Raw genomic sequence first — 25,679 nt, 5'->3', positions numbered from 1 at the left:
ATTGCCATATGCTGCATTTGCTATAGGCCTATTGTTCAACTTTTCGTTAGTGACACTTTGATGTCTTGATAATATGCAGCTCTTTAAGTCCATAGATGAAACAATAACAAACTTCTGAATTAAAAAGTTTTCCTCGAAGTAATCATCTACCTTTTCAAAAGTATCTGTAATCTGATTACAATATTTTTGCTGTAACATGATTACAGTTAAACAAAAAAAAATGTCATCCCTAACATGTAACGAATTACATGTAATCCATTACTCCCCAACCCTGCTGGCTATGGCTATCCAACACTGGAACTCTTTCAAGTCAAGGTCAATTTTTTATTTTTTATATATATATTGCCACCGAGGCCCACGGTGTAACTGCTAAACTGCTTGCTTAACTGTATACTGTAACGGGTTACTAACGCATTAGTTCTAGTAGCTATGTTGACCATGACGTTACTAATGTCAGCTAATATGGTGACAACGTTGTAGGCTGTGTGTAGCTGTTGGCTTGGAAAGTTTTTTTTTCGCATAGTCACAGACAGCTGATGTGTTGTGCACTGAAATCCCCAAGGGAAGGGAAAAGGTGAAAGGAGGAGAGCGCATAGATGCGAGAAGGAATTACACAACAAACACATTTGTATGTTATGTGACCGCTATGAAAGTGCATTGTGTTTTAGTGTGATCAGTGGTGTATTCATTCCGCCGATAATGTTTAAAAACGTTTCTTAAATGGTAGCTAACGGAACGAAACGGGGATAAACATGCCGGCATTTGTCCAAAAGAAACTCACGTTTGCAACTGTTGGACTAACGAGTACACCCTAGATACGCTTGGCGCACAACCGTGAGTCGAGGAAATTTCTGGTTGCGACAACCACTCATATCGCCGTCTGCAACCAAGAAGTAACCAAGAATTGCACTCGCCAACCAATCCGAGACACCAGTGCAACCAAGAAGTAACCAATAATTAACCAATGAGGTTATAGCTATGGCAGGACCTTTAAACTCTAGAAGAGGACCATGGAAAAGTACATTTCCTATCAGGTAATTTTGTTCGGGAGTTATCTTTCTTTTCTGAAGTAACGTTAGCTATGGCGGGAACTTTAAACGCTAGAAGAGGACCATGGAAAGATATATTTCCTCTCAGGTAATTTTGGCGAGTTATCTTTCTTTTTTGAAGTAACGTTAGCTACAATTTATTGTTGTTTGCTGTTTTTATTAATCATCATCATAATCGATCGGAATATCTAGCAGGTAAGATCAGTGTATTAGGCTTCAGTAATATGTTAGCACGATTTACAGTGTAGCTACAGTAACGCTATCTAACGCGTTAGTAAACTGGTGTTTTGACACTGACACAGGTTATCGAAGTAAAGTAACGTTAGCTAGCTTAACGTCCGATGACTCTGACCATCAAAATAGAGGTGGGTATAATTTGTGGAACGTTCCAACAGGAATATGTAAATAACAAGGTTGTCAACAAACAACGCATACGAAGTTGTATAGCGGCCGAATAAGATACCGGGTAGGGAGTGGGGTATTTCATTAAGTTAACTTACCACGTTTATTCCGTAAAATGTCTGTCCTCACTCTGGTAGCCTATGGACAAGCATTAAGAATAAGCTACGTGGTGACTCGATGCCTATTCGGCAGCTAGTTAGCTAGATTAATTGATCGTGCTACTTGTATGCGTTGTTTGTTGGCAACATTGTACTTTACGACGTTTTTGGAACAGATTCCTGTTGGAACGTTCCACAAATTATACCCACCCTCAAAATAGTCTGTTAACCCCACTATTTCCAAACTGGAGGTATTATTTGCTTATTACCGTAACTAGCTATCCAAACAAAGTGTGATTTTATAGCTAATAGTTGTGTTTTTGTCACACAACAAAGCATCATCAAACCCTCTCCCTTTTCTCTTTTAATTAATTTAGCTAATTGGACTAGACATAACTATAGGGCAGACACTGTCTTCATATCAAATAGGCTAGGGTCATCATGTTAATTATGAATCAAAAGGCACGAGCGATATCCTATGCTCTTGCTTATGCTGGTGTGTCTGTTTGTGGTAGAAATGTCCTTCAGCAAGTAGCTAGAGTTTATATACTTCATTTTATTGTTCCATCTATTAACCTGGTCTGCTCACTGTGATTAAAATGTATATCATTTATGCTTATTAAATACAAACTTTCCCCTTTATTTTCACAGCAGACATGGAGCCGGGTTCAGAAAACTGCCAAATGGAAGCCATGTCTTAACGGACAGTAAGGATTCCAGGATTTACAGGACAAAAACTACAAAAAGCGTGTGGAGCAAGGCTGTGTCTCCAGACAAAGTGGTGGAATCAGCCAGGAGGGCTGTACTGCTCAGAGGTGGCAACCCAACAAGCAGGGCACCTTTGCTGGGTCAGCATGAGATGCAGTTTGGCCTTTATAAGGAGCAGTCTTTCAAGTGGGTGGTTGAAAATGTGCTGGGCTGGGTATTTGGTGGCATCGATGCAGAAAGAATCTGCCTCTCAGCCAGCGAGGAGTGATTTCAAAAACCATGCTGCTAATAAGATGGCTTTCAAGGAATACATGGAGCTCTTCCCTGAGGGCCGGGAGGCTATCAGGATTAAGTCCACCACCCAGCCATCCGCCACCACCCAGCCATTCAAAGACCAGATGACCACTGGTTACCAGAGGTCCTCAACATCCTCACTCAGGTCATTGCTGGTTGGAAAATTACGCCCCTCCCAGAATCTCCACAGCACAATAAGGAAGCTCATGTCTCCTCGGAAGGTTCAGCCTAGTAAGCTCTATATTATGTTAATATAAATGATATCATAATGATGTTTATTTTAGTTTATAGAGATAATAGATAAGTAAAACAATGTTGTTTAATCTATTGATCTAATTTATTGAATAGTTCTACTTTTCAGCCCTTCCAGCCTCTGAGCCTGATGATGGTGAGCTCCTTATGGCAGCAGAGCAGCTTGAGTCACAGGAGTCAGACGTGCCGCGACCAATGGAGTTACAAGTATCAAGTTATTACATATAGTACTGACTGCTCAGCCTCTTTAAGGCTCATTCTACGTATTTGTGTGGTGTATTTATAGTGATGACTTACATTTTAAATGATGTACCAGGCCTACACAGTATGTCTCATGTGATATGAGGACCTGTCCTTGGGGAATTTATCATCAAAACATTATTTATTGTGTTGGGATGTTGTTGTCTTTTGATTTCAGGGAGCGACGTAGTATGCCTTCCCAAGGATTGGCAACGCACTTTGCCTGATGTGGACCATAAGTGGGTGTCCAAGGCATTGTTCAGGTGGTCGGGCAATGGGATTCCAGAGATGGACTTTGACAGGGTTGACAAAATGTGGTGGGACCCCCCTCCACCACCCTTCATCTGCAGCTCAGCACCGGTGATGGAGAGGTACTTTGCCCATCCTCTGCTGCTCTGGATGCCCAGGAAGGTCTGGCAGGTGAAGCTGTATTGCCCACATTCTGACTGTGAGAGGGGGGAGTTGACCTCATCAGGACTCCACCAGAAGATCAGGCAGGTTGTGGATGTGGACGGATCTTACTATCTGGCAGCAGAATAACTTTAATGTCCCAAGTGCAGTAGGAAGGTCATCAGTTGGAACCACAACATCCTTTCCCAGCTGGAAATAAGCCACAGCATCCAGTTTCCCTGCATTTTGACAGCTAAACTCATCTGTGACATCAAGGTAGTTCATCTGATGAGACAGAGGTCTGGGGAACAGCAGCAGCCATATACAAAAGAAGGTGGAGGAACAATGCAGTCCTGGCTGCAGAGGACTATCCCTTACCTGACTGACTGCAAGCCCCCCCTCCCCTCCTCCCCCTCCCGACATGACATCTGTGCCCAAGTACCGCTGGCTAATGCAGGTATACGCCCAGGAGGTCCTGCACCGACTGGATGAGGTCAAGGCCAGCATTACCTCCCAGTTTGGCACGGTCCTCAAGATCGACTCAACCAAGAAGGTGGTAAAGAAGCTGGCAAGCCACAGTGCCAAAACTGCTGTGTGGGTCACTAATGTGGGAAATGAGCATGGACAAGCCCTCATGTCCGTGCTCACAGCCAGTGAGGGCAAAAGGACTGGGCCCTATGGTCGATGGCCTCATTAAAATGTATGCGGATGCTGGAGTCACAACACCTTCCGTCCTGTATGTGGACAGGGACTGTTGCGGAGCAAGCCACATTCAGAAGATGTTCGCTGCCTGGCCACAGCTGAAGATTAAGCTGGACATGTGGCACTTCATGAGGCGCATGGCAGTTGGTTACAACACCGACTCCCACCAGCTGTATGCAACATTCATGAATCGTCTCAGCCAGTGCATTTTCCAGTACGACCAGTATGACCTAAAAGCACTGAAGGATGCAAAACGAAAAGAGCTGGAGGCAAAGCTCATGGGTCCATTAGATGCTGATGTCATGCGTAACATCACTTGGAGTGAGCTGGCCCTGCACTGCCGAAGAACCACACGTGGCACAGAGGAGACCCAAGCTCTGATCACTGAGCTCATCAATGGCTTTGATGGTGAGAAGGGGCGTGACTCCTTGGGTGTGCCTCTGATTAACTCCTGCAGGATGGAGGACACAGATCAAGCATGTGGCCTGCCTGCAAGACCCAGAGGGTGCCCAGTTGTATATCCAGACTGGCATCAGCATCAAGGGAGGACTTCCCCTGCCCACATACAGATGTGCCAGAAGTTCCACATCACTAGAATGCTTCACCTGAACTGATTCCTCCCAGGTAAAAACACAATCAAAACAATTCACTTCTAATGTAGAATTACTGTTGTCTCTGTTTGAACTGGTGGTTGTATTCGAATGTACCAACCTTATGAATTTATATTTCAGGTACCCTAGCCAGTGATACCTTTTATCAGATGTACCTGGTTGATGGATTGGCACGGTGGAGTCAGGACCATGCTGTTGCAGCTACAAGTGACAGGAAGGAGCCACACTCCTACTGTGTTATCCTTCGTCATGCTGCCAACACCCTCGGGGAGGAGATGCTTGGAAAGATTATGGTTCCTTACACTGTTCCACGCAAATACACTGGTAATGGCAATATGATTTTTATGTAATAATGCAGCTTTTATATTTAATAAAAACAGCAACACATTTCTCTTTGTGAAATGTTATTATAGAATAATTCCATTCTCAGTCTGATGTATTCTCATATTGTTTTCCTTTATGGAGGAAATATGTTTGGGGTACCTCTTCAATCAGACTGGTTTGGTGCTGCAGGATTACGAGGCTGCCATTGAGGAACTGGAGACAGGTGATCCTGATGTCCAAGGGGAGGATGATGAGGGCTTTGTGGAGCTTGTGGAATTTCAGGACCTGACAGTTCCAGTGCTAGAAGCAGCCCTGCCTCTTGGCACCTTTCGTCCTATTCCCACCCCCTCTACCAGCATCCAGTCCACAGCTGCATCAGTCAGTCCCCTATCTTCCACTCCTGTACGTGCTACTCCACCACTTGGGCCTCTGTCCTCCACACCTGTGCTCGCCAGTCCATCAGTCAGTCCCGTCACTGTCTGTCGCCTTGGCTGTGTTTGTAAATTCACTCTGGAATGCCAGAGTCTGCTCAGAGTGCGCTCTTGGGCGTTCGTAAATCCAGAGCGTTGTCAGATTGTCCGTTTGTAAAATTCAGAGTGTTTCGCTCCCGGAGCATTTAGAACACACACTGGACGCTCTAGCCAAAGAGTAGGTTTGATCCGAGCTAGCGTTCTGACCTCACAACAGCAGTCAAGCACCCAAGCTAACTGACTGAAGTTGGCTAGCTTACTAATGAGAGAACACCTCACTCTGCCCATTTTATTCACCCTAGCAGAGCTGGTTAGGCTGCTTTCATGTTATCTAGTGCATTGACTGTAACTGTGCGGCTGGCAACAATTTACTGACACCCATCATATTCAACAGGTGTTGCGTGTTATTAAATGAATCAGTTGCCCCTTGATTACTCACATTTTTCTCTTGACCTGTGCATCTATACTGAACAAAAATCTAACGCAACATGCAATAATTTAAAAGATTTTACTGAGTTACAGTTCATATAAGGAAATCAGTCAATTAAAATAAATTCATTAGGCCATAATCTATGGATTTCACATGACTGAGAATACCGATATGCCTCTGTTGGTCACAGATACCTAAAAAAAAGATAAGGGCGTGGATAAAAAAAACCCAGTCAGTATCTGGTGTGACCACCCTTTGCCTCATGCAGCAAGACACATCTCCTTCGTATAAAGTTGATCAGGCTGTTGATTGTGGAAATGTTGTCCCACTCCTCTTCACTGGTGTGTCCAAACTTTTGACTGGTACTGTATATATTTTAGTTCTGTATACAACTTTCATTCATAGGCTAGGTCGTAGCACCCTCATGAAGGGTATATGGAAAATTATAGTATCATGTAGTAGCCTAAACCTATCGATGTTACATTGAACTGGGTGAATGGAATATGAATGACAGTCATCCAATATGCTGTAATAGAAGTAAGGCCAAGCTCATCAAAAACCAAATTGTCCTCCCTCATCTTAAACATCACTGACCGCCACTGATACCGTATATTGACAAAATTCAATAAGCTCATACACTTCTGATCTTGATTCCCTCCAATGACTGTTTTATTCAGTTACTGCTTACCCCAAGATCTCCACTACCACACCGAAGACCACTGTGGCCTGTGAACCCAGCATCTTCTCTCTCTCTCTCTCTCTCTCTGTCTCTCTGTCTCTCTCTCTCTGTCTGTCAATGGGATGGCCTCAGAGACATAATTGCTCTATGCAAAAGAGAAGCCAATCTCCATTCCATTAGAGGCTGTACAATACAGTGTTGCGGTGAATCAAAGTTGATTTGTTATTCAGCCATTCTTATACAGGTATATTCATTTCATTTTCCTCACAATGACAGAACTAGAGAAGAAAGGGTGCTAGTATTTGCATAGGCATTATGGTGAAAGACAAAGAGAGACTGTTATGTTATGACATTTGTGACATTGGTGTTATTATTGCATGAATCAAGGAGAGTGCAATTACTTTATGTAAGCATTGTGCAAATGTCAGACCTGATGCAAGTCATTCAATGGAGCAGAATGACAAAGTGGAGTACATCAGTATAAAACACACACTCCAGTGGGTTTCTTATAACACTCTATTTAGTGGCCGTATCTGAATCAATCTCCTACCTTTCGAACCGACCACTCAGTGGCATGGTTTGCTGCATAAAGGCAGGTCCGGTGAATAACAAAACAGAGTTTAACCTTGAAGACTGAAATTCTGGGGTGGCATACTGAACATTGAAATTACTATTAGGCTCAATGAAGAATGTGACTGTTCACTGGTAACAAACCTGAAACAAACATTTACTTGTTGTCTGAATGTCTCTTACTATTCAGCGGGGAAACCTTTCTATTGATGAGAATGTCATGCTAGTCCATTTAGAATGATGAGGACTTTGAGACGGTCATCAGCTACTATAATATTCCGTCCAGGTTCCTCAGAGGGGTTGAGTTATCAATAAACCAACCAAGATCTATCCTCTTGCCTCTGAAGTGCATTTTCAAAGGCTGCAGAAACCCTTCTGAAGCACCGTTCAAGCAATCTGAAGATTTTAAACTGGATGTGATGACATTAATGAAGGATACTTTTTCAAGCACGTCTCATTCCAATAAGCCCAGAGTGAGTTTAGATTCAGAGTGGTTCCACTTGGCTGAGGAGAAACATTTTCTGAATTTAAACGCGACCAATTCTTCAACCAAGCCTCCGCTCACATGAAGCGTTAAATTCAACTCAAAGCAGCTGAAAAGAGATTTACATTTTCAGTATAGAGCTTTAAAGCTATAGGGTTGACTGAAATATTTGCATTAAGGATTTTCCCTCCCGTCTGAGAAACATATTTCTGACATCTCTCAGTTGACGCCTTTGGGTATTGTATCTTAAGCTACTACCCTTATTTTACAAAACATAAGGAAACTTAATCGTGAGCCATTCCAAAGAAGGGAATATAAGCATAATAAATCATTTCAACAGGACTTTCCAAGTGAGCCGGTGCTGTACCTAATATTGGATTTGTAATTACTGGTATTATGTTTCAGCGCACTAGTCTTTCCTTTCCAATCCCACTCGCTTTAACTGAATAGGCTTATTAACAACCTCAACTTCCAATGGCACTTTTAACAACTTTTTTGTGTGATTATGATTTTGTACCTTCATGTTGTAACTTCTCAAAAATAAATGTGTCCATTTGAGTCTATCAAAATAATGTGGATGTATTCAATAAGCAGAATGAATCAGTGTTGTACTCACGCGCATGCCAAGCTCAATGTTCTCGCCTCCATAGACTTCCATGCCAGGATCGAGGAGGCCGATCTGGCCAAAGTATTCTCTGTCCACCACAAAGGAGCAGCCGATCATAGCTGGTGTCCTAGATGAAAAGACAGAGATGGAGAGAGGCTTTTAAAAACAGTGTTCATTCCCCTGTCACTGTCTTGATCAGCCTCAGTGACTAACCTTTAGTACACCCACAGTGCACTCTGTTGAGTAGACCCTTTACTAAAAAAAACAGGATTCATAATAATGTTAATAATCACTGCACACCAGGCTGTTTGCACCCTGGGCTACACTGCAGGCCGATACACTATTTACTTGATTTGATTTAATTTAACACAATAATCTATGCATGATTAACCTGGGAAAACCCCTGAGTAACAATGCATTTTACAAAACGGAGAACACCATTCTTCTCTCTTAATTGTACATCTACATGTGGGGTACAAGTGCACCCAGACATTCTGTGAAAATACCACAGGCTCAGCATTTGGTATATCTTTAGATATGCATTTTTCCATAAGTGTCTGTGCTAAAACATCAAGAGGACCAACTTCCAGAGACATCTCCATAATACAATAGAACTGGGTCTATAAAGCTCTTCAAGGAAGAGGGGTGGCAGGTAGACTAGTGGTCAGAGTGTTGGACTAGTAACCGAAAGAATGCAAGATCGAATCCCCAAGCTGACAAGGTAAAAATCTGTTGTTCTGACAAGGCAGTTAACCCTCTGTTCCTAGGCTGTCATTGAAAATAAGATTTTGTTCTTAACTGACGTGCCTAGTTAAATAAAGGTTAAAAAAAAGGAACATTGCTTTAGGGATGTATGAGAGGGAAGCTATGATGGGGACAAGGTCCTCTAGTAAATATAGACTGTCAGACACACACACAAACCTCCATGAGAGAGCCACCTGAGGAGGATAGGATGGGCTGCTTTCCTCTCCACTCCAGCCTGCTGTCTCTAGGTCTCTAAAGTTGTTTTTATTTCCGGGCCACTGTCACCCTAGGCTTGCTTTTACTGGCTTTAGCCATTGCATTTAGTCCTCTATGACATAGACCTCATAAAAATGTAATATAAAAATATAGCAGTCCATGATGTGCGATGACAGAGTCAAAAAGCTTATTTTCAATCTGATCAGTGGGTAGCTGTAGTCTACTGCAGCATGGAGCCTAGTACGTCATACATTAACATGCACAGTGGAGAGTGCAATTCTGTACGACTGGCCCTACTGTATGTTATCGGGAGGAGGTTATTAGAGAGGAAGGATGAAGAGGGAACTCTATAATGATTAATTGACACTGTGTTAATATTCAAAAGGAGGTTGTTTAAGGATATCAAGGATGCTGTGCATGTTTATATTTATTTGCATATAGTCGTGTTTAGACTATAATTGCAGTAGTTTTGTCTTCCCAAAATAATCTGCATGGAGTGTGCTTTATGAAATGATTATGTGGGGTAAGGAAGAAAGACACACACACACACACACACACACACACACACACACACACACACACACACACACACACACACACACACACACACACACACACACACACACACACACAAACCAACATCTGCGCAATCACTGCTCTAAATGTTTTGCAGTCAGTCAAAGTTTATAAAAGCAACGTTTTTGCTATTACAGTGCCTTCAGAAAGTAGTCACACCCCTTTACTTTTTCCACATTTTGTTGTGTTACAGCCTGAATTTAAAATGGATTACATTGAGATGTATTGTTACTGGCCTACACACAATACCCCATAATGTCAAAGAGGGATTATGTTTTAAGAACGTGTAACTAATTAATAAAACATGAAAAGCTGAAATGTCTTGAGTTAATAAGTATTCAACCCCTTCGTTATGGCAAGCATAAATAATTTCTGGAGTAAAAATGTCCATAGTCACATAATACGTTGCACGGACTCTTTGTGTCCAATAATAGTGTTTATCATGATTTTTGAATGACTACCTCATCTCTGTACCCCACACATACAATTATCTGTAAGGTCCCTCAGTCAAGCAGTGAATGTCAAACACAGATTCAACCACAAAGTCCAGGGAGGTTTTCCAACGCCTCACAAATAACGGCACCTATTGGTAGATGGGTAAAAATAAAAAAATAAAAAAAACATTTAATATCCCTTTGAGCATGATAAAGTTATTCATTACACTTTGGATGGTGTATCAATACACCCAGTCACTACAAAGATACAGGTGTTGACGGAGAGGAAGGAATTCGCTCAGGAATTTCACCAATGGTGACTTTAAAACAGTTACAGACTTGGGACATTTTCTTGTTACTTACAACCTCGTTAGCCTACGTTAGCTCATATTTTGATTGGTCTTGTTACAGTTTTGACCTAAATTGGCAATACTTAAAAAAGGGCTGTCTAGCAATGATCAAAACCAACTTGACAAAGCTTTAAAAAGAATATTTTGCAAATATTGCACAATCAAGCTGTACAAAGCTCTTAGAGACGTACCCAGAAAAACTCACAGCTGTAATCGTTGCCAGAGGTGATTCTAACATGTATTGCCTCAGGGGTGTGAATACTTACTGTATGTAAATTATATTTCTGTATTTCATTTTCGATGCATTTCCAAACATTTCTAAAAACATGTTTTCACTTTGTCATTATGGAGTATTGTGAGTAAATGGGTGAGAAGAAAAAAAACGATTGAATTCATTTTGAATTGAGGCTGTAACACAACAACATGTGGAATAAGTCAAGGAGTATGAATACTTTCTGAAGGCACTGTTGTGGATATATTCTTGGATGCCCAAACACCTCAGCTCTGAATAGCCATTGGCCTACACTCCATGTATTGTTGATGGGCAGAGAGATTTAGGAAACAAGTACAGGAATGATTTCCAATAGGGATCAACACAGCCAACACACCTCTTGAGGCGTGGAGTGTCAATAACAGGACTGCAAATAGCACCTGCAATGTTTGCAGTCATTCCACTGCTGTTTTTGACAAAAATTTCTACAACAGAAACAATTAGGTTACTGTAGTCCATATGAAAATGAATCCTCTTACAATATTTATTAAGAAAAGTTGAGTTTTTCATGCTTGTTCTCCTGTATGTCCATTTAATCTATCTCAGGGGCAACAGTAACACCACTTAACAGAGTCCTGCTTAAACATTATTTCCAGCGCTTAACATTTCTGTCTCTAACTGGCAAAGCATGGTTCGGTTGTCATTCAAATAGTGATCAGCAAAGTGGCATAGCCATGATGTCAGAACAGTCTGGTTGAAATTTTCCTCAGAGGAGAAGTCTCATATTGTCTCTTCTGTCTCTGTTGGTTGGCTTCTGACATTGTGTTAAATTATAATCATAAGCTAAATTATGTTTTAATGTCTCAACCAGAAGACAAATGGCCCATAGCACATGGCTCAGCAGTCACCTCCAGTCTTCAGACACAGCATTAGGGTCTACATGAATAATTAATTACAACTATTTTATGACCTGATTTGTGTGTGTTGCCATGACCTTGCCCCAGCCAAACACATGTCCGGAGAAATATATGACTATTTCTGTGTAATTTAGGAAATATGACATAATAATAATGCTGAACATATAAAAAAATACATAAAACATGATTTACTTGAGGCTCCTAGGTGAATATTTACTGTAATAATAATCAACTCTATGATTACAGTGACAACATTTATTCCATACTATACAGCACCAATGAACACTGTAGTCTAAAGTCATGTACAGTGCTCACTGTATGAAAGTACACTAATGACCCAATATCAAGGTTTCCTCGTCAAAATGGAGGGGGTGCTCAACTATGGTGAGGTGTGTTACCTGATGGGGGCTGTCTCGTCGCCCTTGTCCAGCCACTCCTGAGGGGGGATAATGTACATGCACCACAGGCCCCAGTTGTAGCCGTGGGCCGCGTTGGCGTACTGCTGCACCTCGAACGTGTTGAACTTGATGTTGTCGATGGCCGGGAGGATGATCCGGGTATGGTCCTCCTTCACTCTGGTCAGGATAGGCTCCGCCCTTTGATAAGAGAAGAGAGACATCAGGGTTGAGCTATTGTACTGTGACACTGTCACAACCATCAAACAATCATCCATCAACATCCCTTTAAAACACTGCAGATAAATAAATGTAATACATATGGCCAGCAATAAAAAAAAGCAGTGTTGGCTCCCTCGAGATCTTTATTTCTCATGTACAGGGTTGCCAGGGATTCTCAATAAAAGCCTTTTTCTAAAAGCCTGCCAAAGTCTTCAACAGTGGCTTACTCGAGGGTGTTTTGCTTGGCACGTTCGGTGTCAGAGTACATCAGACTGTGTGCAGCACCCTTGGTGTCATTGAAGTGGCTGGCTACAGAGTTATGTGTTTGTTCCCTTCATTTCCTTCTCCCTTGGCCTATGGCATGCATGCTGATACCTTTGGGTAGATGGAAGGGGAATAAGGGTCTCTGTCAATTCATTTGCCATACTGTTAGCCCTGGCTATACATGTACTTTGATCATCTGTCTAATGTTAGGTTTGCTTCAGTACAGCTTTAGAGCAACTACTCATACCTAGAAGCTGCATTTCGCACAATTTTCAATCTGACAGGCTGCAATTATGATCCATAATTACCGTAACTCTTTAGAATACCCTCTCCCTCATCTCCCTCCATTCTCATCCTCTATCGCTCTCAGCATATTTTCTTAAACTCTCTCTCTATCCCCTTCTCTCTCTCTCTCTCTCTCTCCCTCCCCTTTCTCTCTATTTCTTTAAAAGCCAAACCCATTTATCTTCCAAAAGCAGAAGTATTCTTTATCACATCAGGGTAGTGGAAAGAGTGCAGGGGAATGGATCCAAATGGAGCTATAAGTGGGTTTCCGGTAAAAATGACTGACAGATGCACTACTAAGTAAAAGCAATCATTTAATAAGAGCGGCGTGATTGTAAAAACCTTCCCATCTCATTCGGAAAGATTGGCATATGAGAGACCTGGGCCTCTACTTACTTTAAGGTGTAATGGAAAGGATAAAAGTACGCGTGGGAGAGGGGTCGACTTCCCCATCTGCTGTTAGAAAGTTGGTCATTGTCCAGGTAAAGAAATGTGTTAATGAGCTACATTTTCTGACAAACATGATTTACCGTATGTGCTTTGAACAGTCAAACTTGAATGATGAAGTAATAAAACGTAATAATTGAAAGGTGCTAAAAAATATTGCACCGCTAAATTATTGTCACTGAACACTTGAATTGAAAACGACTGTATTTAGATTCATTAAACGCTAGGATGTTTGTATAGCCCTAATTTCTCAGCCAGCAAATAAATATTATATATAGTTAATTCTACTTAGAATGAGAAGGCAAAGTTTTACTTCCCTCAACAACCTTCTGTAAGCGTCATATTGCCAAGGGCCTAACATGGATAGGCAAGGATGAATAGAGTATACAGTGGGGGAAAAAAGTATTTGATCCCCTGCTGATTTTGTACGTTTGCCCAGTTACAAAGAAATGATCAGTCTATAATTTTAATAGTAGGTTTATATGAACAGTGAGAGACAGAATAACAACAAAAAAATCCAGAAAAACGCATGTCTAAAATGTTATAAATTGATTTGCATTTTAATGAGGAAAATTATTATTTGACCCCTCTGCAAAACATGACTTAGTACTTGGTGGCAAAACCCTTGTTGGCAATCACAGAGATCAGACGTTTCTTATAGTTGGCCACCAAGTTTGCACACATCTCAGGAGGGATTTTGTCCCACTCCTCTTTGCAGATCTTCTCCAAGTCATTAAGGTTTTGAGGCTGACAGATTTTCTATGGGATTAAGGTCTGGAGACTGGCTAGGCCACTCCAGGACCTTAATGTGCTTCTTCTTGAGCCACTCCTTTGTTGCCTTGGCCGTGTGTTTTGGGTCATTGTCATGCTGGAATACCCATCCACGACCCATTTTCAATGCCCTGGCTGAGGGAAGGAGGTTCTCACCCAAGATTTGACAGTACATGGCCCTGTCAAATGATGCGGTTAAGTTGTCCTGTCCCCTTAGCAGAAAAACACCCCCAAAGCATAATGTTTCCACCTCCATGTTTGACGGTGGAGATGGTGTTCTTGGGGTCATAGGCAGCATTCCTCCCTCTCCAAACACAGCGAGTTGAGTTGATGCCAAAGAGCTCCATTTTGGTCTCATCTGACCACAACACTTTCACCAGTTGTCCTCTGAATCATTCAGATATTCATTGGCAAACTTCAGACGGGCATGTATATGTATTCTTGAGCAGGGGGACCTTGCGGGCGCTGCAGGATTTCAGTCCTTCACGGCGTAGTGTGTTACCAATTGTTTTCTTGGTGACTATGGTCCCAGCTGCCTTGAGATCATTGACAAGATCCTCCCGTGTAGTTCTGGGCTGATTCCTCACCGTTCTCATGCTCATTGCAACTATACGAGGTGAGATCTTGCATGGAGCCCCAGGCCGAGGGATATTGACAGTTCTTTTGTGTTTCTTCCATTTGCGAATAATCGCACCAAATGTTGTCACCTTCTCACCAAGCTGATTGGCGATGGTCTTGTAGCCCATTCCAGCCTTGTGTAGGTCTACAATCTTGTCCCTGACATCCTTGGAGAGCTCTTTGGTCTTGGCCATGGTGGAGACTTTGGAATCTGATTGATTGATTGCTTCTGTGGACAGGTGTCTTTTATACAGGTAACAGGCTGTGGTTAGGAGCACACCCTAACGTAGTTGTTTTTACACGTTTTTCTCGATATTTTTGTTGTTATTCTGTCTCTCACTGTTCAAATAAACGTACCATTAAAATTATAGACTGATCATTTCTTTGCCAGTGGGCAAATGTACAAAATCAGCAGGGGATCAAATACTTTTTTCCCCCACTGTATCTACTACATGCTGAGATCTTGCTTTTGGTGGATCCTGAATGCATTCTCTAACCTTGAGAACTCAGAACCCCCATCTTCTCCAGTACACTCCATCAGTCATTCATCTTCACCTGTCCCTCGACAGTACAGTAGCAGCCCAGCGCTAGCTAGCAGCGTGCTCAACACTAGCTACCTCACCAGGTACCTCAGAAACAATGAGGGATCAGGTTTAACTGATGAGGTTTTTCATTTCCCACCTCTTCTTCTCCTATCATTTCATATGCACCATCTCCGTGACGGTTATTCACCCACATCGGTCCAGATTCAATTTGGTTTCATATTCAAGTAGTGTTTTTTTCCCTCAGTGATGACTCATGTAATCTTGTTCAAATACATTGTCGCAATAGGTCTCATTGTTTTTCTGGAGCTTCTCTCATTTTATTACTACCTGGTCTGGTCTCAAGCCTTTTTCAACATTTACATGTACAGACGTTTTGGATAAATGGAACATTTTGTGAGTTGTTTACTTGATGTCTACTTGCAAAACAATAAACAGCCCTGCGTGTTTTTAACCCACTCAAAACCAATGGAAGATGTCTAATATAGCGATCAACACTTATTTTCCTGACCTAAGCAAACACGCCTGCCTGGGGTTGAGCAACATCATATGGCAGGATAAAAATGCCCTGATTTCAATCTGTGTATACTTAAGTCTACATGCCATCTTCTGAGGATGGCTCCTCTCCCTATCTGTCCTACCTTTGTCCTCTGCACAGAGCCCAGAACGCAGGCCGCTGAGATTACGGCTCCATTCTTCAAGATTAATGGAATTCCTGTGTGACACATCTTGAATTGGGAAAGTTTCTCAAACACAGATTTATCAGATAATGGAATCTAGCTTCATTCACAACCATGCAGCCACAGAACTGCAGGTGCTGAGCGCCTAAAACAGGATCTGTTATAATTCGTTTACAGGTTAATGCACCAGAACATGTGAGTTGCCCATGTAGAAAGTCGAGGGGATTTCATTGTGACCTACTGTAGCTTTTATGAGCGCAGTAGATGTGAGCATGCACATTTGTTTGTGTGTGCATGCACATTTGTTTGTGTGTGTGTGAGAGAGAGAGAATGTGTGTGTGTGTGTGCGAGCGTGTGTGTGTGTGTGTGTGTGTGTGAGAGAGAGAGAGAGAGAGAGAGAGAGAGAGAGAGAGAGAGAGAGAGAGAGAGAGAGAGAGAGAGAGAGAGAGAGAGAGAGAGAGAGAGAGAGAGAGAGAGAGAGAGAGAGAGAGAGAGAGAGAGTGTGTGTGTAGTGTCTGCATGTGAGAAGCCTTTCATCGCCTCCAGCCATGTTCTTGCACATTAAGACTGCACACTGTGCACAGATCTTGGACTATCCAGTCACACAGTTGTCTTCAGGGCTGTTTTGGATAGATAATGCATGAATCTGTAGCAAAAATATTCATATTAGGCAATACTACTCCTGTAAAAATGACTGTTCTGAATGAAATGTACAGATGTAGGACCTTAAATTGATCACCCTGTTGCAGGAGAACTTTCCTGCAATGCAGGAAATTAAAAACCTTTCATGTATTTGAGGTTTAAAAATGCTTTTGAAGTTTGTAATTTCCACTTTGAAATTTCAGACTTGATTTTCCGTTACGAAAAATGTATCAACCCCTATAAAAATGTGCATTAATTATAATACAAATAATAATTCACATTTCCTGTTGCTGCAGCACTACAGTATTTTCCTGCTGTAGCAAACTGTCTCAAATTAAGATTCTACATCTGTAGGGATCATTATTCACACTGAATTTAAAGTTACAGTGTCAGGTCCACTGAATAAGGTTTTGGCAATATCATTATAGAGCTTAGGAGCTTGCAATACTATCTACCTTTAGCTTTTATGTCTTGATATTACTTTGATCATTTTCAGTTGTCCTGGTAGGTATATATGCTTGGGGATAAAAGCTGATAATACTGTAGTATTAGCAGCATAAATCTCTGTCTATTCTGTATTTTTGGATGCCTGCCTAGTGTGTGGTTTGTGAAGCACTCACTGTTTAAGCGTTACACCATCTTCCTCCTTTCAAGACGGATAAACACTGAACCAAGACCAGTCAGTCAGAGCAAGAAGAAAGGTAAGGCATGTTTCAATTTAGCTGTGAAAAAAAGGCCACAGGGTTTCTAAAGCTCAGTACTGTTAAATGAAAAATAATACTTTTAGCACACTTGCACAGCAAGCAGATTGAGCTCATTATATCCACTAAAAGAGATACAAGCTTTGAGAAGAGACCACAAGTGTCAAAATATGTCTGATTTTTAAACTGTTTTGCACAATGAAAAAATTAACTACTCAGTATAAGGTCTATGAGATCTTATCTACCCTTTTTGTTAAAACCTTTTTTGGAAATCAAGTGTTTAGTTCACAAATGTATCCAATATATTTCAATTTTCTGAACAACGAATGCAAAGCACACAATCCAAACCAATTGAGAGGTCCTTGGAAGAGGTTGGAACAGCAACTCTTTGTCACGTTCATGGTAGGAAGGAGACCAAGGCGCAGCGTGCGTATCGTTCCACATCTTTATTAATATGTGAAACTATGCAAGACATACAATAAACAAAACAACAAACCGTGACGACAGAGGTGCAACATGCACTAACTCAAAATAATCTCCCACAAACACAGGTGGGAAAAACAACTACTTAAATATGATCCCCAATTAGAGACAACGATGACCAGCTGCCTCTAATTGGGGATCATCCAAAAACCCCAACATAGAAAAACAGAAACTAGAACCAAACAACATACAAATAAATAAACTAAATAAACCCCCCCAGTCACACCCTGACCTACTCTACCATAGAAATAAGAGCTCTCTATGGTCAGGACGTGAAACTCTTATTTTTCCTATTTTCGATTCTCTGACCTCAATCTGAATCCTGGGAAACAGTGGGATCACAAGGTGTAGCATCACAGCACCATCAAAGTGTGGGGTTGTGACCTGTGCATTTCATTACAGCCATGCAGCCTACATCCAACACCCACAGCCTTTAATCTTCCCCCACACACATACACCGCTCGCATGGACTAATAATGAATCATTAATAACCTGATTGCAACAGTGCAGAATTCAAAAACCAAATAAATATACATTTATCTGAAGCTGCTCCCCCTGTGAGCTCAGAGTTCAAGAGGCACGGATGCTCATTACAACCCTGTCGTATTTCCACCACATTAATTGTATTTACAGAAAAATGGAGGTTAGCGGAATTAGAACGTTCGCCTCGGAATGGATGAATGTAAATATGTTCCATCCATTCCAACAGTGAAAACTATTGAAACGTGAACTATTCATACTTAATAAACCAACATGGGTTCAAGGAAATTGAAAGTGTCAAAGTACATTTATGTTGCAATTATATCAAACTATCCTAGAATTCCGTATGTGTATAATCAATTCTATACTAAGGGTAAACAATATCAACTGGACAGTTTCTTGGCTTCAGAGTGCCAGCACGTTCACTTGGCTCAAAAAACTGGATGCCTGCATGCATTACTAGCTCTAACAAGGTTATTCACTATGCCTCATGACAAAAAGCAGGGGAACAATCCATCTCACTTATCACTTATGTATGTGCCATAATGCATATTCATATGATGATGAATAGAGGGGCTTGTGATTGCAACGAATGGACACATCTAAGGTTTCTTCTAGTATTTGAATAAGGGCTAGCAGCACAATACACCACATACTGTACATTCAACACGTGTCATATTTTTTTGCTATTCACACTGAAATCTATATACTCAGCTCTGTGCAAACACAGAAGCACACTCACAGTTGAAGAGCCAAAAATGTGCTGTATGCAACACAAATCAATTTCAATCAAATTCTATTTGGCACATGCTTCGTAAACAACAGGTATACACTAAACGTGATATGCTTACTTACGGGCCCTTCCCAACAATGTAGAGAGAAAGAAAATAGAGAAATAATAGAAAAGTATTGACATGTAATAATAAAAGTGATAATGAATACACAATGAGTAACGATAACTTGGCTATATACACGGGGTACCAGTACCGAGTCGATATGCAGGGGTATGAGGTAATTGAGGTAGATATGTACATATAGGTAGGAATAAAGTGACTAGGCAACAGGATAGATAATAAACAGTAGTTAGTGCAAAAGGTCAATGCAGATAGTCCGGGTAGCTATTTGGTTAACTATTTAACTAACTATTTAGCTTGGGGGTAGAAGCTGTTCAGGGTCCTGTTGGTTCCAGACTCGGTGCATCGGTACCGCTTGCATTGCGGTAGCAGAGAGAACAGTTTATGCCTGGAGTCTTTGACAATGTTTAGGGCCTTCCTCTGACACCGCCTGGTATAGCGTTCCTGGATGGCGAGGAGCTCGGCTCCAGTGATGTACTGGCCCTTACGCCGTACCCTCTTTAGCGCCTTGCGGTCGGATGCCAAGGAGTAACCAAAACATGTTTCCTAGAGTGATGTAGTGCCTGATGTTTTTCATTTCATCTATAGCATTCTTTTTTTCTACATACTATGGCTTCTTTGAGAGAATAAGTCGAATCCAAGGGCACAGTTGTACATTTCATAAGCTGATGTACAAATATAATGTAGACTCATGTAAAACAAATGAACGGCTGCTGTACCAAACAAAGAAGCCACACTATAAAAAAAAGTGAAACGTGAAGTGTGTGTGTGAGTCACGAAGGCAGCAGGTGAACTAAATCAAAAGAAATTCAGACTGATCCCTGCATGTAAAAAAGAGAGCGAACACCAGAAACAATGAGGGTGGTTCCTGTGGAGGTGAAAGGGTGGTGAGGGGACGGAAAAGCACATCAATTTTTTTCAGGAGCAGATGGGGAAACAGATGAGGGAACCACTAGGGAATCAATTATCATCACTCACTCAACTCCTGATGAAACCAACCAACCGACTCCCCCATGTAGCTGGCTGGCTGGCAGAGACAGCTGGGTTTGGTGTGGCCATTAAGTTCCCACTAAAAGCCCTCCTGGTCCAGGATAAAGGTACATGAGATTCTCCTCCACCCAGAAGTTGAAAGGTCGGCGGTGATGAATGTATAGCGGATCAGATCACAGTAGACTAAAAGCCCTCCTGGTCAAGGATCAAGGTACATGAGATTCTCCTCTGCCCAGAAGTTGAAAGGTCGGCGGTGATGAACGTATAGCGGATCAGATCACAGTAGACTAAAAGCCCTCCTGGTCAAGGATCAAGGTACATGAGATTCTCCTCTGCCCAGAAGTTGAAAGGTCGGCGGTGATGAACGTATAGCGGATCAGATCACAGTAGACTAAAAGCCCTCCTGGTGAAGGATCAAGGTACATGAGATTCCCCTCCGCCCAGAAGTCGAAAGGTCGGCGGTCGGTGATGAATGTATAGCGGATCAGATCACAGTAAACTAAAAGCCCTCCTGGTCCAGGATCAAGGTACATGAGATCCTCCGGAGGAGGAGGACTAGACTAAACTCACAGAGGGCTTTGAGCCTTTTTACCTTTAATGCTGTATGTTGATTTATTATAGTCAAATGTGTGTAGGAATCACATAGTCGTTTACCCATAAATAGGGAGGAGGGGACAAGGAGTTTTTATGACCATGTGACCTCACTTGTGACCTTACTCCAGGCCCTAGATTTTCCTGGTCCAGGGAAACTCTAGGCCCTATTCATTACAAATGATGGCGTACAACAGTCTTGAACAAGATATTTAACCACACTTTTATTGAAGTGATAAGTAAATATATTTGGCAAATATTTGTCATCTGTCTTCTCTTCCTGTTCTGTCTGATGTTTGAGTTATGAAGCAATGGCAGTATCTTGTTAGGTGAAGTACCTGAGCTACAACCAGGGAGGTAGAGAAACAATTTATTACCCAAACCTTCGGTCCCAGCTTCCCCACAGCTTCCCCTAGCTTCCCCAGGAACACACCACACACACTCAGTCTTAAAAAGCCTGACAGGATGACAGGCTCAAATTAGGTGCCAATTACAATGCGCTTGAGTGACATGTTTGGTGGTAAGCATGCCTGTCAGCCAGACATTGGGTTGAGACCCCCATCATGCTTATAAGACTAAAGTCTAAGGCCTGAGGAGGGTGGGAACAGTGTGGCAAACACAACATTTGAGCTGTTCTCTATTATTTTATTCTGCCACCACCGTTAAAACGTCAGCGACTTACAGGACAGCACAGCACAGTACCGTGCCATCATTGAAACCCAAACAGTGTATTTTCTATTGGCCATTGGTCACAGTTCAGGAGTGATGAGGAAAAGCTCATTAACTGTTCTAACTCTTTCAAAATTAAGGTCACATTCCCTGAATGTGCTGCCTCAGTAATAATTCCTCGTAGCGTAAGCACTGTTTAGCTGACGCTTAATCAAAATGCTTAAAGGAGCGACCCTCATATTTCATTGATGATTATGTAGGAGTACAACCGTTGCACTCTAACATGAACCCCAAGAGGGAAAAGGAGAATGAAGAGTGAACGAAGATGAAGCGCAGTTCTTACCATGCGGTGTTGAACTCTACATGGGCATCAAAGAAGCCTACGACCGGGAGGAGCGACCCGCATATTTCATTGATGATTATGTAGGAGTACAACCGTTGCACTCTAACATGAACCCCAAGAGGGAAAAGGAGAATGAAGAGTGAACGAAGATGAAGCGCAGTTCTTACCATGCGGTGTTGAACTCTACATGGGCATCAAAGAAGCCTACGACCGGGGCTGTCGCAGCGTTCCAGCCGTGTATCCTGGCTCGGATCAGGCCCTCCCTCTTACTGTTGCGGACGATCTTTACCAGGCCTGGGTAACGCTTGTTCACATACTGGTCCAGGTTGAACTTCAGCTCCACTGGAGAGACAAGAAAAAGAGAATCAGTTTTATTGTAAAACAGAAACACTGAAAGTATTGGCTTCACCGCAAATGCATAGTTTGCAGAAAGTGTTGTTTCAATCTGGTATACAACAATCAATTAGCATTGTTTGTCTGAATAAAAATGGGGTAATGAATTGCCCCAAGAAGAACACAACAGAGCTCAGCATCAGGAGTTACGTAGAACTAGAACGACCCAGCACAACACAGATTACTTTATTATTTCTGTACTGTAAAAACATTCTCTCCTTCTCCCTTCACTCTACTCCAAGGGATGAGCCTGGCTTTCTTTCCGTGTCGCTGTCTTACCTGTAAATAAAGTCTGTGAGGTAAACAAGCAGTTCCACAAATGGCCCAACTGACTGACTGAGCCCACGTAATGTTTTTGGAGGATTGGTGAGTGTTTGAGGTTCTCCCCCCAAGGTTGCTGAGTGCTCTACCTTCTATGGGAGAGAGAGAATGATAAAGGCGAGCAAAGCTTCATAATGGATCTGATGCCTGGAGCTGACGCCTGGAGCTCACGCCTGCTCTGTACATAAATCAACCTCTGAAAGAACACCTGGTCTAATCTGTAGGTCTCAGTTGGATAGAGGAGGTGCTGTCATTGGAGGTGTGTTCAGTGCTTTTTGTCAGAATGGGTAAAGCTGGTCTGCCTATCATTAAAGTGGCAATCATCAGTAGAACATTTACAAAGCTGCCTCGGCACCCCTGGTTTGGTAAAAAAGCTGAGGGATGCGGCTGGAGAAATGTAATCACTCTCAAATTCATAGGCAGAGCTATGGAGCTATGCAAGGATTGACCAACCATGATATAAACATTATAGTTTATAGTTATAAACATTATTGTTTGAACCATGTGTTGTGGCTACATAGTGTTTGTTCACAAACATTGGGGTAAAACAAGTTGATATTTGGGTTCTGATGGGGTACGACAGTTGAACAAAGCCCATGTGGCATTTATATTATAAGTTATATTCTTCAAGAATAGGTACATATCATTCATTTGTAAGTCCAAACATGTATGTTGCAGCTGCTGATTGCGCCTTTAAGCAACCTTTGACTACAATATGACCCTAACAGACAACCAATGAGTAGAGCCAAATGTTTTCCCCTGATCATGTGACCTGACCACGGAAACTCTGGGCCGTAGCGATAGCCGACTGTGACCTGACCTCTACACCCTAGTTGAAGTTTTTTACTGGGCTTTTTTTTCTTCTGTTTGTCTATATTTAAGTTTGCTAGAATGGCTTGTGAGCTGTGTGAAAACTGCGGCACCACTGATGCAGCTAAAAGATTATGACACCCAACAAAAAGTGCAATAATTGCATGGCTGTTCTGCTGGGGGGAGAAACGTTATAGGATCCCCTCTGGTGCCCAGCAAACAAATAGAATGTGGATTGCATCCGTGGCACTGGAGAATTATGGACCATGGACTATGTTTTAAAGGGATCGACGGTGCAAAACAGCAAAGAATAAATAACTATCCATCATACTGTGAATATGGAATGAATACATATTTCACCATACAGGGAGCCAAAGGATTTCAGGGTGAAATGGTCAGATTGTGAGAGGCCTTCTGCTGTGTCTGATAGATTTTTCTCACATGCATTGGTTTTATTCGATCAGTCTAAAGGCTTACACATTTTCATCTGCATATATCAAGTGGTTTATTTTCGTGTATGACTTCTAGACTATGCCTATTGCCAAATGCTTCCTGTGTGGTCACCAGAGATCAAAGGCCAGTGTGTAGCCATGTTGATTAAGGCCAATTGGCAGCGGGTTACGTCATATATTACATAACTTATATAGCCTATACCACTGACAGAGAGAGAGAGAGAGAGAGAGAGAGAGAGAGAGAGAGGTGAGATTGGTCATATTTCTTGTCTTGATGATCAACTGCAATCCACTTGTATTTGAATTCAGCTCTCATGTCACGTTATGAGCTGTACTCAATTTCGCTTCAGTTCAACAGATCCCAGCTAGCACATAGCGTTCTGAGAACCATATGTTTCCTAGAGCTTGGTGAGAGTGTGATTGTCCTACGGTTATTTTGCATACAAACAAAACATAAGATTCTGGGAATGGTGCAGGATGCCCAGCTAGCAAAACCTTTTTATTTAGAAACATACTGTTCTCAGCGTCAACCAAACTTTCTCCATCTTCTATCTTGTTAAGTGGGTTCAGGTGTGTTGGCCGTGCGCACTAACTGGCCACAACTCATGTTAATAATGAGTGCTTGTTTCCTTTAAAATGGGGTCTGTTTGAATAGACTAAAATCAATACCTTTATAGGAGTTTAAAAAAACATGGCATTCTAGCTCCATCCTGGGTGGACTAATTCCATGGATAGAGAACAGAATCTCACCAAGAAATGTTGCATGATTAATGCCTAAGCAAATGAATTTCCATGTGTCCTATCTGTGCTTGGAGTTCAAAACAATTAACCCAAACTAAGCTAACAGTGTTATTAAAAGTCTTATTGAAACATGTTCTCAGAACATTAATAATTTCAGTTCTAAGAACATTAATAGAATCTCCCAGGAAAACTTTCAGGGAACCATAGTAAAACGTTCTCATAACCTCCCTGCAATCTAAAAATAAACGTTCCCAGAACAGGTGAAATTTGCCCTTCTGTTCTCAGTACATAAAAAAAACATTAAGTTTTACCATTCAGGAAACTTAACGCTTCGTTCCCAGAACCAATGGGAAACCAAAAACGTAAGTTCCCACAACTTCCATGGAACCAAATGTGCCAGCTGGGATGATATTTCCATTATATGAACCATTAAGTTATTAATTTACTTGCTATATTTGGAGTTTAAATTCCAGAAGGCCTATTAAACATTGTCCTTCTGATAATATTTAAGCTGCAACAATGAATGAGTGTTTGGGACTGTTACTGTATGATATACACAGCAAGCTAAACTTCATCAGGTAGAACAAGCATTTAGTTCCCCGCATGCCCGGCGCTCACTAAGGCAAAGGAGCAGCCCAATACATGTCACTCTCTGTCCCAGCTAAAGGATATGTCACAAAGACAAGGCAAACATCCCACTGGGCACAGACAATTCAACGTCTATTCCAAGTTGGTTCAACGCAATGTCATTAAAATGACGTGGAAACAACGTTGATTCAACCAGTTTGTGCCCAGTGGGATGTTCCCTGTGTGTGATTCATTATGCACCAAGTGAGCCTCTGTGCCTTACCTCTAGTCATATCTCAGAGCCGTGGTCAAATGAGAGGTGACAGGCATAGCCAGCAAGAAAAGGTCAAGTAGCCTAGCCTGCATATTAATAGTCTGTCACTGGAGAGAACAGCTTAAACATCTGCACAAATTATCATCACCAATCACAACCAGTAAATATCTGGGTAGATGGATAGGGGGAGTACTTGGTTTGGTATTTTGCCGCGGCTGCCATTTGTGCCTACTTTGTTTGGTTTAAATGGATGCCTATTTAAGAGCCTCTACATGGAGAGTGGGCAGGTGCCAATGTTGACTCTTACTTGGTCCTCTTTCAGTATGTTATTTGTGCCTCCTCTCTACGCCTGCCGGGGGGAAACTGGGTCTTAAATCCAGCTCCAT

The 25,679-nt window shown here is 41.9% G+C and overlaps 1 protein-coding gene and 1 long non-coding RNA gene across 7 annotated transcripts in view; one reads left to right on the top strand and one right to left on the bottom strand.

Annotated features, from left to right (window-relative positions):
* LOC106585080 (polypeptide N-acetylgalactosaminyltransferase 9) overlaps positions 1–25,679 on the bottom strand; it is a 91,816-nt gene that overhangs the window by 40,291 nt on the left and 25,846 nt on the right. Inside the window, exons 4-6 of one of the 2 annotated variants that reach the window (XM_014170867.2) lie at positions 21,903–22,077; positions 12,157–12,354; positions 8,320–8,437 (exon numbers count right to left, since the gene is read on the bottom strand). In XM_014170867.2, coding sequence (XP_014026342.1) covers positions 8,320–8,437; positions 12,157–12,354; positions 21,903–22,077 — 491 coding nt within the window. Of the gene's footprint in view, positions 1–8,319; positions 8,438–12,156; positions 12,355–21,735; positions 21,778–21,902; positions 22,078–25,679 lie in introns of those variants that run through there. The other variant, XM_014170868.2, reaches the window with a different exon arrangement.
* LOC106585082 (uncharacterized) lies at positions 550–7,549 on the top strand. 5 transcript variants are annotated; one of them, XR_006761800.1, is made up of 6 exons: positions 550–1,137; positions 2,201–2,782; positions 2,913–3,010; positions 3,222–4,759; positions 4,867–5,070; positions 5,212–7,549. It is a non-coding gene; the product is annotated as an uncharacterized lncRNA (long non-coding RNA). The 5 variants fall into 5 exon arrangements; XR_006761799.1 differs by having other exon boundaries at positions 2,913–4,759; positions 5,260–7,549; XR_001323905.2 differs by having other exon boundaries at positions 2,913–4,759; positions 5,242–7,549.

Source organism: Salmo salar, chromosome ssa24 (genome assembly GCF_905237065.1).
Source record: "Salmo salar chromosome ssa24, Ssal_v3.1, whole genome shotgun sequence".
NCBI classification, from domain to species: domain Eukaryota; kingdom Metazoa; phylum Chordata; class Actinopteri; order Salmoniformes; family Salmonidae; genus Salmo; species Salmo salar.
This window is presented reverse-complemented; position numbering and strand designations above follow the sequence as displayed.